Raw genomic sequence first — 13,999 nt, forward strand, 5'->3', positions numbered from 1 at the left:
TCGTAAAGTAGTAGAATTGTATTATTAAAATAATATTGGGTAGTTTTCATAGAATACAGGACACACTTTAATATCTGTCGACTGTCAGTGTCTAGTTAAACTGTCAGCTGTCACTGTGCTTTCAGTTCAGAGTATTTATAAAGAAAGAGAGTATGTTTGTGACAAGTTTCTCTGGCAATCTGAATTAGTTCAAAAAGACAAATAATAAAAAAAAAACATTTAGCAGTTATTGTAAGATTTAAGTTAACTAATGTTCAAATATTAACAATGAATCCAAAAAAATATTTATTTATAAACAAAGGTGTATTTAGCATTTACGAAGATCACTATGTTGTTAAGAAATCTATGCTATTTAACTTCTCTTCTCTTTCTCTCTTCTCTTTTTGGTACAGGTTTTCTGTATGATGCCTATTCATATTATCTCAATTGACATGATTAGGAAATATTGGAATGGCAATGGAACCATTGAACCAATTGGCACCCTGTGTGGTCTGTGCCTGGGACTGTTTTGGAAATGTCAAATGTCAATTAAAATAATTTTGAGGTTAGAGATTATTTCGTTTGTTTAAATAACAATATTTAAATATTTAGTCGTTTCTGATCAATATATTATTCTTCTGTATGTAATAGATGCCTGGGGCAAATTAAAAAAAGAAAGGAATAATAATTTTGGATCAAGATGAGGTAAACTTTATCGTCTAACCCCAAATTACAGAATGGTACGTTTATTAATACTTTTATATAATTAGAAGTGATATTTTCGTACGTGAACATTAAAAAGTGTTTTCGTTTTAGGCGTTACTTGGTGCTCAGCTGGTTATTACGTTAATTATGGTATCAGTGATACAAAAGCTTGGTAATTACTCGTTTGCAAGGTGGCTACTTTGTTCCCGAAGGCTATACCGGTATTTGTATCCAGATAACAGTGAATTAAAAACTTTGGCGGGTATACCAAGGGATAAGCCGAAAGGGAAGAAAAATGCAAAGATTGAGTCAAATGGTAAACCAGAGACGTTTTACGTGCCTCGAAGACTTGAAATACAGTTGGAGACGGCCCCCGTGACTCCGCTGGATTTGGTTCATTTGAGATTTTATGCAGAATACTTGTGGATTGTGGATTTTTCATTGTACACTGCTGTTGTTTATATTATGTCTGAGGTTTGTATTTAATCTGTATTGAAAAAGTATGCTAATGCTAGATTCATTACGCAGTAGACTTGGGCTTCCAGACTTTCTTTAAACTTTAAAATATAGAATCAACTCTTTATTTATATAGCCCAGTGGATATGACTTCTGCAGTCAATTAAGAAAGTCGTAGGTTCGACTCCAGTAAGGCTTGCAAACATCATGAGGAAAACAGCATAGCTGAGAATTTTCTCAAGTCTCTGCATGTGTGAAGTCAGCATTTGGCCAGCGTGGAGGACTAAGGCCTAACCCCTCTCATTCTGAGAGAAAACTCATGCTCAACAGTGAGCTGAATATGGATTAATGATGATGATAATTATGGTTAACTCGGGACCAAGAAGGCAGTTCTAAATTAAGTCTATCAGCATAATATAATTCATACTTACAGCTGAACATAGAACCTACATCCTTTTTTGGCAGTTAATACATGATATTAACTGTTGGTGTATAATACTTTATGTTGAAGACCATTCTATTAATAGCTAAAAGTACTTATTTGCTTCTTGTTACAGATTTATACATCATTTTTTCCTTTGAAAGATGAGTTCAATTTGAGTATGGTGTGGTGTTTGCTGGTTGTACTGTTCTCATTGTATCCTTTTTCTCTAAGTTGTACTTACTACCATACAAACATACACATATCTTGTTGTTGTGTTATTTAAAAATGATTTTTGTTGTTGCTCCTCATATTTCTTTGTAATTACATAATATGTCCATTTATATTGGTCCAAACATTAGTTTAGTTTACTTATGTATATTAATATTACAAAGCTGAAGAGTTTGTTCGTTTGCTTGAATCTCAGGTTTGCTTGAAACTACTGGTCCGATTTGAAAAACTCTTTCAGTGTTAGATATCCCAGTTATCAAGGAAAGCTATAGGCCGATAATGACCAATAACGGCGATAATCTATATATATAAAAGAAAGTCATGTTAGTTACTCCACTTATAACTCAAGAACGGCTGAACCGATTTAGCTGAAAATTGGTAGGGAGGTAGTTTAGAGCTAGGAGAAGGACATAGGATACTTTTTATAAAAAAAAATAAAAGTCCGGTTTTCCTTTCTGACGGTATAACTCAAGAACGCACGAACCGATTTCTACGGTTTTGCATTTGTTGAAAAGGTCTCGGGCTCCGTGAGGTTTATAGCAAAGAAAATTCAGGAAAAATGTCAACATAGGGTAGGGGTTGGGTAGGGGTATGGTAGGGTTAGGGTAAGGTAGGGGTAGGGTAGAGGTATCTGAAAGTTTACATCGAGTTTCACGCGGACGAAGTCGCGGGCGTCCTCTAGTATATACATAAATATATTATCCCTGTATTACTACGGCAACAGGAACCATGCGGGTGAAACCGCGCGGCGTTAGCAAGTTACTTATAACAGTTATTATTAGTAATTGTAACAGTTATTATTATAATAATAATAATAATAAAGTCTTTATTTATTTCATACAAATTAGTAATACAATTTTTTTTTTTTTTCTTTTTATATTACGTTTGCATGAATCCCATTGTATTGGGTATAGGCCTCCTCCAACAGTTATTATTATTAATAATAAATTAGTATTATTAATATTTTTGCATAGATGTGATATGCATATACATATATTTGAACAACAAGTCGCACACAAATATTTTCCAGTTGTGGGAATCTAACCCACAACCATGGATTCAAAATGCAGGGTCCATAAGTTACCACTTTTTATGTTGGATAAAAGCAGGCGTTACTTTGCAGAAGTTCATCATGAATAGATAATATTTCATTTATTTTGCTATCATCATGTGCAATTGCACGTTGTAGAGGACATCTCCTGAGGACGCTCCGGTTTCAGGGTGAAACATATGTAGAGGGTATTTTGTCGAACTTTGGTGACGTTGTTAGCTTTTCGCGGATGATAGCAAAATAAATAAATTATTATCTACTACTTATGTTTCCAAGCTAAAAATATTTCCTTAACATTTACACAGTAAGATTCTGCTATCACTAACTAAAATGTACTTCACAACTGAAGAGTCTATCGGCGAGCGTTCCACCTGCATCATAGCATTCTGCCTGTTCCTGCTGATCGCTATGATGGTGCTCATTGTGGACGAGTCCAACCTGGAGGTTGGCGTGGATCCTGCCTATGACAGCTTCTATGAAAACGCATCGAAGTTTCTAGAAAATCAGGGGTTGACGTCTGTGTGAGTTATTTAACTATAATTTTTTAAATAGCGAATGATGAGACAAATGTCTTAGCGTTCCATAGATTCTGTCTTTTCTTTATTTTCACGAGGTATAGGGAAGAACTCCAACTAGCTAACTTAAGCTTTAACCTGAGATATTTTCATTCATCATTATCTACCCATATTTGGCTCACTGCTAAGCCCGAATCTCCTCTCAGAATGAGAGGGGTTAGCCCAATAGTCCACCACGCTGGCCCAATGCGAATTGGTAGACTTCACATACACCGAGAATTAAGAAAATTCTCTGGTATACAGGTTTCCTCACGATGTTTTTCCTTCACTGTTTGAGACACGTGATATTTAAATTCTTAAAATGCACACAACATATTAGTTTTTAACCCTCCTTGTTAACCTCCGGAAACGGAGGCAGAGGTCATATCCACTGTGCTATCATATTTTCACTTAAGAGTAACTTTTCTGTAACAAAATATCTTAATATTCCATGAATTCTTTCTGTTTATTTAATTTTCACAAGGTATGGGGAAGAACTCCGACTAGCTAACTTAAACTCTACCCTGGGGTATTTTCACTTAAGAGTTTTTTTTCTGTTAAAATATCTTAGCATTCCATGGTTTCACCGTATGGGTGCTGGGTTCATCATATTATGGCAGAGAGAAAAACTCGAGGAGATCCCCAGACTTGTGACTGATAGTTGTAGGGTTAAGGATGTCCTTGACAGTTAACTAACACTCCCCTTATCCGCTCGTGTTGTTCTCCCTGCCTAGCCAAATTTGTTAAGATCCTACTTGAGCAGCTTAAGAAAAAATTGTATGTAAAGTGGAGCACTAAAAAATGGATGTCTCCAACAATACGATATTTTAGAATTTAAACTATTGTGAGTGTTATTCATATTAATTGATTATGAAACACGGCTAAAACTCACGTGATATTAGTTCGGAGTATGCCCGACTAGTTTCGAACCCATACGGGACCCTTAGTCACGAGCTGGTTCTTGCATCGCGTCACGATACAAACTGCGATGCGCTGCTGCTCGCATTTCGCGCTGGGAGAGGGGTTGAGTGGTAGGGAGTGAAGGTTCCGTTACACTCTCCGACGGTTCATTTAAGTCATATTCATTAGACTCGTCTTCTTGTAAGCAAATCGAACTAATGCTATCTTGTTCCAAGTTTGTTGTATGTGACAATGAGAGAAATAGCGGTTTCCACGCTGTGGGCAGCAACCATCCATGATCCCGATTAAAGTTCGGGTGACGACTAATTTCTATGGCTTCTCGTATCTTACGAGGTACTACAAACTTAAACAATTAATAATAATGACGATATTTTGTACTTTCCAGAGGTCCAGCATCCAAGGTGTTCATCAAGTTCTGTCTGGCCGTGTGGGCGGCTGTCATCGGCACTCTGTTCACCTTCCCTGGTATCCGTGTGGCTCGGATGCATTGGGACTCCTTAAGGTGATAATACTTGATATAGTTTTTTTCACTCTACTCCTAACAAGTGAGCCCACTTCCATCTTAGATTACTGACCATCAGGTGAGAGTGTGGTCAAGGGCTAACTTGTCACACTATCATCACACATTATAAAGGCGAAAGTTTGTGTGTAAGTATGTTTGTTCCTCTTTTACGCTGCGGCTACTGTAGCAATTTGGCTGAAATTTGGTATGTAAATAGATTTTACTCTGGATTAACACAAAGCCTACTTTTAGCGGAAAAATCCATGATTCCCGCGGGATTTGTGAAAAACTGAATTCCACGTGGACGAAGTCGCGGGCGTCCGCTAGTAAAGAATAAAAAAAAAATGAGCTTGTAACTATGAAGAAACCAACGATGAACTAATCGTTAGTTTTTTCGTACATCGTACCGGAACGCTAAACGCCGAAGCCTCCCACCAATCAGACCTGGACCGATTAAGAAAACCCCAATCGGCCTAGCCAGGAATCAAACCCAGAACCTCCGTTTTGTAAATACAAACAGACTGTACATTGTTATTAAAGCAGAAACTGCATGCTTATTTCCCGTTAGATAAAATGAAAAAGCTATAAAAAAATGCATTTTGAAAAATAAAAATTAGTTTAGTAAATCTAGTAAAACTAACTTGCGATATGTCTTTGGTGAATCTATGTTGATATCTATAGATTGACTTAGTGCGTTAAATAATTTAGCCTAGGGATAGAAGAATAGGCGCCAAAGCCTGTATTGATGCGTTGCGGTACGAGTAAAGTAATAGCTGTACGAGGGTATCTATAGTAGGTGCTTTAAAGTTAATTTTGCTAATCAAATTTAGTATATTGATATTGTTTAGCAGTAGTTTGTATAAGAAAATGAGATCCAATAAGTCTCTACTTTTCTGTAAAAAATCTTGTGTCATATTCAGTCACTATATGAGACGACCCTGTTGTGTTAGTCGTATATCATGCTTAAGTATTGTACCTACATATGTTTTCTGTGCTTAAGTTGTCATTGGGTAAGTAAATTGGATGGATTGATGTGGAACTAAGATTGCTATAGTTCGACAGATTAATAATCAATTCATTTCAAAAGTGCGTGAAAAAGTATGGAAATCTGTTTGGATTATGCAGAATCCTACCGCCAATTTTTTAAGCTAGTCATGTATTCTTTTTACATCTATACTAATATTATAAAGCTGAAGAATTTGTTTGTTTGTTTGATTGAATGCGCTAATCTCAGGAACTACTGGATCGATTTGAAAAATTCTTTTATTGTTAGATAGCCCATTTATCGAGGAAGGCTATAGGCTATATATTATCCCCGTATTCTTACGGGAACGGAAACCATGCGGGTGAAACCGCGCGGCGCCAGCTAGTCATAACATAATTACTTACAGATATTGCGACAACAAAGTGATAACTCTGTTGTTGAACATCAACTTAGCCATGCCGCTGGTGCTCACGTTGCTGTGGGTGCAGCCCATCGCGCGCCACTACCTCGCCGTGAGGGTCTTCAGCGGGATGACCGGACCCCTGTGAGTGTCTTCTAGATCTTCTATAGTCGAAATTCTAGATCTTCTATAGTCGATTCGTCGAAAACGACGAATTCTATAGAATTTCTATAGAATTCGTCGTTTTCAAACATAATAGGAATGATGACTAGGTTTGAATATATCGATTTTTATACATAAAAAGCAAAGATTAATTGGTTATTTGCAAAATGAATAAGATTATAACATTTCAAAATCGATTAAAAATCTTTTATCGTAATTAGATGAAAATTCATACAGTTTTAGCTTCTTTACATTAAATGTGACATTTTACAGTATTTGAACTATAAACCTAAACACACAAAAATCAAAGATATTAGTAATTTTGTTTGAACGCCCATCTAACGATCATTACCTATGTACCTACGACGTCATTAATTCGTACCATTTTGTACGGGGCGTTTTTCAGGAATCTGCGGCAGCGCCGCAAATTTGACCCTTTAAATCCTTGTAGCTCCGAAAGTAATGATCGCAGATACCCTGTTACTTTTACAGAATTGAATTACTATTAGCATACCTACTCCTAATTTATATACAATTTAAAAAAAAACTGATATCATCCCTATTTCGTGATGCTGTTTCATGCGTACATTGTACGTATCATATAAGGAAAAATGATTTATGCTTTGCAATGATACCTACCTGCTTATGGTAGTATGGTATGGTCTCAGACCAATTATAAAAGGACCTGTATCGTACTCATAGTCACGAACAAAATTGTCTGTCATTTTCTAAAGAAAACGAGCTTAGATTTGGTATATATCTTATTCTAAACTAAAAGTTTTTGCCCGTTTTTTACACAATTCAATTACACAAAAAGGTATTTTTAGGGAGCTCTTTAAACGACGAACACGATTACAACTAATAACATCGATACTATGGAGATAGTTTTTATAATCGCATTAGATCGTTGATCATATACTTTGACAGAAAAGTAACGTCTAGTGAGGCAGGTCCTATACAATAATTGGTCTGAGGGTATGGTACGTACAAAGGTATGGGTATAATAATAGGAAACCGACTGAGGAGTGGACGTTAGGCGTGTTCTTTGCATTATTTATTTGACTTGAGCGCGTGTTGCCGTCCTAGCTAATGTCATTGTACTGCATACAACTGAACAACAGGCGAGAACTTATTCATAAATCATAATGCCGTTTTTAGTTTTTGATCCCAACTTGCGCTTGCAGATAGTAAACAATTGTAATTAAAATTTATTGTTCTCCCTTTGATACGTGATAGCCCAGTGGATATGACCTCTGCCTTCAACTCCTGAATAGGAGTAGGTCGAATCCAGTCCGGGGCATGCACTTCTAACTTTTCAGTTGTGCATTATCTTTATATATAAAAAAATTCGTGTCACGTGTTTGTCCGCGATGGACTCCTAAACTAAACCGATTTTAAATTTGATTTGCATTTCGTGTGCATTTTGATCCAACTTGAAAGTTAGGATAGCTTACATCTCAATTAATAGTCACAATATTATTTTATTGCAAATTATTTGTCTCTATATATATAAAAAAAGGTCGTGTTAGTTACTCTACTTATAACTCAAGAACGGCTGAACCAATTTAGCTGAAAATTGACAGGGAGGTAGTTTAGAGCCAGGAGAAGGACATACGATACTTTTTTTTGTAGGGGTAGGGTAGGGGTAGTAAGAAATTAAATATTATGTGTCACAACATTAAAGAAAAAACATCTGCAATCTGCATACCTGAGAATACCTGAGAATTTTCTTAATTGTCTATGTGAGTGAAGTCTGCCTATACGTATTTGGCCGGCATGGTGGACTTTATGGGTTGTTAGTGATGGTGTTTCTCCGTTTCCAGTATGAGCAGTAAAGCGTTCGACACCCTGCGCCTGTCGCTGCTGGTGGCGTCGGTGGTGATGCGGTTGGCGCTGATGCCGCACCAGATGCAGGCGTACCTCGACCTGTCGCAGCGCAGGATGGACGCGCTGAGGAAGGAGGCGGGCAGGATCACCAACCTCGACCTGCAGAAGAAGGTAAATTAAATTTTTATAACGGTCCTTTTTAAATCTTGGCAAAGAGTTTTTATATAAATAAATAAATATACTTAAACAATACACATCACTATCTAGCCCCAAAGTACATAAGCATACAGAGTAGCTTGTGTTATGGGTGCTAAGATAGTTGATATTATAATATTAATATACAATTATATACTACATATAAATACTTATATAATGTATAAATACACACAGACACTGGAAAAACCCATGCTCATCACACAAATATTTTCCAGTTGTGGGAATCGAACCCACGGCCGTGGATGCAGAAAAGTGCTTAACATTTTATGAATAAAATTAACTTTGTGAGATAAAACATAATAAAAAGCCTTTTAATTCTTTAATTTTAATAATTTTGACAATAAATGTCAATTATCTGTATCAGAAACACAAAAATATTAATTTACTTTATTAGTAATACTGGCTGTTTATTGTGGTTTGTCTAAAAAAAACAATCGCTGGTGTGCGCACTTCGTTATCTGTGCAAAAATGTCAAGCGTATCAAAATGTCATCATATAATGGAAAACAGACAAAGATGCAAATTCGTTTTCAGAAAGTGTGTTTCCTCGCAAATGTGTTATAAAACGTCATATGGCATACGTGCGCTTTGATAATTACAGCCTCTGCTTCCTTACTATAGCTCTCGCCAAGGCTCGAGCTGCAATATCGCCTCGGCTGTAATTTTCAACTTTAATTTATATAATAATTAGAGGTGCGCCGAGTAACACTTTTGCCGAGTAACGAGTACCGAGTTTTACTCGGTTCAATCAAATTCCCATTTCGCGCTCGTAAACAAGTATTAATTCAATTCAAATTTTTTTTTTTCAAGTAGGCTTAGATTACAAGTACTTTTGAAACGTCAATTTTGACTATTTGTTTAGACTCTACCACCAGCTCAGAAGGCGCAGTCTACTGTTGTGAAGAGCGACGGGAAACTCAACAGTTGCCCTTTTAAATCTTTCATTTTAATTTTATTTAAATATAATTGAGATTTTCAAAGATTTCCTAAATTACTAATAAATACTTTTTGATTAACACTGTTGTTTTAATTATATGTACCTAAATAAGCTTTTCTTAAACAAGGTATACTCGGCATTCACCGACCGAGTTATTCGGCCGAGTACGAGTATCAAAAAATCCGCCGAGTACGCCGAGTACCGAGTATCAACCGAGTACTCGGCCCATCTCTAATAATAATGTACTATTTAAATGCTATTTATGCAATCGCTTAGGGCATTACGTCTAGTTCAATCAATCAAACAAACAAACAACTCTTCAGCTTTATAATATTAGTATAGATGAATCTGTGACAGTAGTATATATATATTTTTTTCCAGGTGGGCTCAGTGTTCTTCTACATGTGTGTGGTGGCGCTCCAGTACGTGTGCCCCATCCTCATGTGTCTGTACCTGGCGCTCATGTACAAGACGCTGGGCGGGTACTCCTGGACCTCCCTCGACAGCGAGGAGGTGGAGGAACGGGAGAGCCCCACTGTCACTGTGGAGGGGATGGAACAGTTCCAGATGGCGTGGGAGAATTTGAAAATGGTAACATTTTATTTATTTAGCTGTGGTTCCACCCGCGTGGTTTCAATTTCCGTGGGTATGTAGGAATAAAATTGCTTATAGCAATAAGACCGCCTTTGCACATACTTGTTTGCTATGTTTTCTTTTGTTTTCTTTGTTATTGTTTTTGTTTTGTGCAATAAAGTATAAATAAATTAATAAAATAAAATATAGCCCATGATAGGTACTAGTTGATAATGTAGCTTTGTATCTGGGAAAGAATTAGGTTTGCCGCGCGTTATTACCTGCCTGTAGCATACCAGGCTATTTACATTATCTGTGCCTAATTCCATCAATAAGAGCCGTGATAGCCCAGTGGATATTGCCTCTGCCTCCGTGTCCGGAGGGTGGTGGGTTCGAATCCGGTCCGGCGCATGCACCCTTAACTTTTCAGTTGTGTGCATTTTAAGAAATTAAATATCACGTGTCTAAACAGTGAAGGAAAAACATCGTGAGAAAACCTGCACACCAGAGAATTTTCTTAATTCTCTGCGTGTGTGAAGTCTGCCAATCCGCATTGGGCCAGCGTGGTGGACTAATGGCCTAACCCTTCTTATTCTGAGAGGAGACTCGAGCTCAGCAGTGAGCAGAATAAGGGTTGATAATGATGAATTCCATCAAGACTTATTAAGCTGACATTCCATAACAAATATAAAAATAGACATCACAATTTATTAATGTATAAAAATCTATATCTATACATATATTAAAACTGTAACTCTAAATTACTGTAAATTGAAGATATTTTGAAACTGGCATTTTAAGTGTAATTGATACTGTAGACAAAGATATATATTTTTTAATTTTTTGTCTGTCTGTCAGTATTTTGTAGACTGGGCATCACGCTGAAACTACTGGATGAATTCAAATAAAACTTATTACGATTTGATATAGTTATAGGATACTTTTTGTAGCGAAAGTTAAATCAGTAGGGGTTGAAAGTTGATATCGATTTCCACGCGGGCGAAGTCGCGGGCGTCTGATAGTATTTTTTTTTTTTTTTAATAAGCTTGTTTTGGCAGGTGTTCACAGCGGAGGTGCATCGCGGCGTGTTCGGGTTCGCGACGTGGTGGTGTTGCTTCGCGTGGTTCGTGACCACCAGCCTCGGCACCGTGTACCAGACGTACTTCCGGGGGTGATCACTCGCCTCAGACCAGTTACCATAGGACCTGCTTCACTATACTTCAGCCTTTCTCGACTTCTGTTTACCAACAAACAAATTGGAAATGAAGGTAGAAAAGGCGTGTAATTTCATAACTTATGTGTTTTAAATTTTTTTTTAATTCTTTATAAGTTAGCCTATAAGGTACGTCTTTGCCGGTAGGGTGGTAACTAGCCACGGCCGAAGCCTCCCACCAGCCAGACCTGGACAAATTAAGAAAATCTCAATCTGCCCAGCCGGGGATCGAACCCAGGACCTCCGTTTTGTAAATCCACCGCGCATACCACTGCGCCACGGAGGCCGTCAAAAAAATTATGTATTGTTTGTTTATAAAATGTTATATAAAACATATTAACCATATCTAATTGTTCTAAGCTTATTAATCAAATTTATTTTCATTTATTGAAGAAAAAGTTAATTATAATTACTATTAGGTGTGAAATGACAAGTGATTTATACCCTCATTTTTAATTTGTTTGTTGGTAAACAGTACTCATCAAGAGACTGTAGTATAGACATGACCCCTCTGTCAACCCAAAAGTATATGATCACGATCTAATGTGTTTTATCGTCTAAAGAATCGATTGTTCATTGTAAAATTACACATGTGTGTAATACGATTTAAATTTAAAGTTGTGTGTTATTGGTGTAAATATAGCGACTCTTATTTAAATTATTATTAAATGTCGCAATTTTACTTTGTTTGATTACAAAATTAGAATCTCAATGTAACATAAAGTCGACGAAAATTTAATTTTTCTTTCTAATAGATAATCAACATTGCACAAAGAGAAAGAAATTACTGTTTTTAAATGTTTTCATTAGCAAATAATTACTGTACCGTTCTATCCTTCTTTGGAATAAATCGCCTGGTTTATTCAATATCTATAGAAAAAATATAGTCCTACATTACATTAAATAAAAATTATTTTTAAATCGTAATGTTCAATTGTTATCCAAAGTTACTAAAATAAAGTAACTCAATTTACTGTTGTGTCTTTAATTTAGTTATTATATTTTGGTTTTAGAGAGTGAATTGTTAGTATTCAATAAGATATACACTATTATTCTAAGCCCTTAACATAACAAAACCTCAAGTAAGTATTATTAATTAATTCAATCACGTTTTATACGAATAATTTATGGAAAAATAATAAATAATCCATGAAAGAACGTTTAAAAGGGCTAGGTCAATGATATTTTATACTAGAGATGGGGCACTAGCACATCGAAACTGAGGCGGACAAATGTGGAAAATTTACTTAATTTCATTTAGTCGCATAATAAACAACGAACATTATTTATAAAAATAATAACTAAATATCGGCTACAATATCCAGTTGTGTGTTCAGGAAGTGTAAAAACTATATATAAAAATATACAGGGTGCTCGGGAGTATTTCCCATAACTTCAAGGTGTTGACGAGTCCACTTATAGGAGCCGAACTGCATAACTAATATTTTTTTGACTAAAAATAAAAACTTTTTATGTTTTCGTACTAAGTAATTTATATAATTCCGACTATCCATGTAACATACGCATTTATCTATCCTTGAATTTTATTTATTATAATAAGGACGCGTCTAAGGGACACATTTTAAGATCTATTTACAAAAGAAATATTATTTACTCCGAAAATATTCATCTTAGAACACATGTTTCTTGAACATTTTGAATTAATTTTCGTTAAAGAATATAACCCTAGAGTTATGGAAAATACTCCCGAGCATCCTGTATAATAGAAATAAAGACAAAATTGTGCATGTGTGCGTCCAGTGATGTAGCTAAATTCGGATCACTTTTGCGGTGATTTTGTAGTGACGTAACCTATCTATAGTATAAAATTATCATTGGGTTCGATTGATGGACGTTGTTAGAATATACCAAATTATTTATAATGATTGTGTGTGTTACTGTTTGTTGATTTTTTTGTAAGCTCAACACCTTAATGTGTAAGGATATTTATTTAAAGATTTGACTGTTTTTATTAAAAGTTTTGCATTTATGTTCATGTTTTTTTTTTTATCTACCAGAATATTGTTTTGTTTTAAATAAGAAGTGAATTGTTATAAACCTATGCCATGTTAATTGTCAAAATACTTAACACACAAAATTTTGAAAAATCTACAAGATGTGAAATTTTGCAAATTTTTGTTTATAATATCCAGTTGTCCTAACGGAAAAAGCTGATATCTTCGTATTAGCTTGATCATTATAATTTATAGTGCATTGACACTGCATTGGTAAGAACCTTCAGAAATCAGCTTTCTAACAAATACTATGTTCAAATCATGATACCCACAGAAACCTCTACCACAGATTAGTGAAGTAGGTAGGTACCTAATGTAGTGGCGTGCATAAGATATTTACCTAATGTATGCACTATACCTGGGATTCGTACAAAATGGAAAATTCTATTCAAAATTCATGCCACTTATGGGTAAGCAGTACATTTTTGCATCTATGAACCGCACGCTACTGACTTAATGGCGTGCACAAAGCTTTTGACTAGGCTAAGCATTATACGCACAAATTGTAAAAAATGGAAAATTCCTTCTCCAATACAGATACGTCATGAATCCTGGGCAGGCAAAGCATTTTTGCACCTACAGTGAATGTTAGTGATAGTAGGTACCTATCTACGATTACGCGCTGATAAAAGCTGGAAAAAAAGTTACAAAAAAATAATGAAATTAACAAGAATATGTATTTTTGTAATTTCAGTGTTAATAATTTATGATTTCATAATAATGTGTTGAGCAATAGTGGTGGCACATTATGGACGCAATTGAAAATCGCTGGTGGGAGTCTTCGGCGGTGGCTAGTCACAACCCTACCGGCCGACGTACCGCTAAGCGATTTATCAATCTGGTACGATGTCG

At 35.8% G+C, this 13,999-nt stretch overlaps 1 protein-coding gene across 2 annotated transcripts; it reads left to right on the forward strand.

The window, feature by feature from the left end:
* The first annotated feature begins 494 nt into the window (after positions 1–494).
* On the forward strand, positions 495–13,122 carry LOC112052637 (transmembrane protein 161B). 2 transcript variants are annotated; one of them, XM_052884879.1, is made up of 9 exons: positions 498–719; positions 796–1,158; positions 1,698–1,777; positions 3,149–3,364; positions 4,704–4,820; positions 6,212–6,349; positions 8,191–8,365; positions 9,728–9,937; positions 10,978–13,122. In XM_052884879.1, the coding sequence occupies exons 1-9, from the start codon at positions 717–719 to the stop codon at positions 11,092–11,094; spliced, it is 1,419 nt and encodes a 472-aa protein (XP_052740839.1). In that variant the 5' UTR covers positions 498–716; the 3' UTR covers positions 11,095–13,122. The 2 variants fall into 2 exon arrangements, with proteins under 2 accessions (XP_052740840.1, XP_052740839.1); XM_052884880.1 differs by lacking the exons at positions 9,728–9,937; positions 10,978–13,122 and adding an exon at positions 9,272–9,425 and having other exon boundaries at positions 495–719.
* The last annotated feature ends 877 nt before the right edge of the window (positions 13,123–13,999 follow it).

Source organism: Bicyclus anynana, chromosome 12 (genome assembly GCF_947172395.1).
Source record: "Bicyclus anynana chromosome 12, ilBicAnyn1.1, whole genome shotgun sequence".
Classification (NCBI taxonomy): Eukaryota; Metazoa; Arthropoda; class Insecta; order Lepidoptera; family Nymphalidae; genus Bicyclus; species Bicyclus anynana.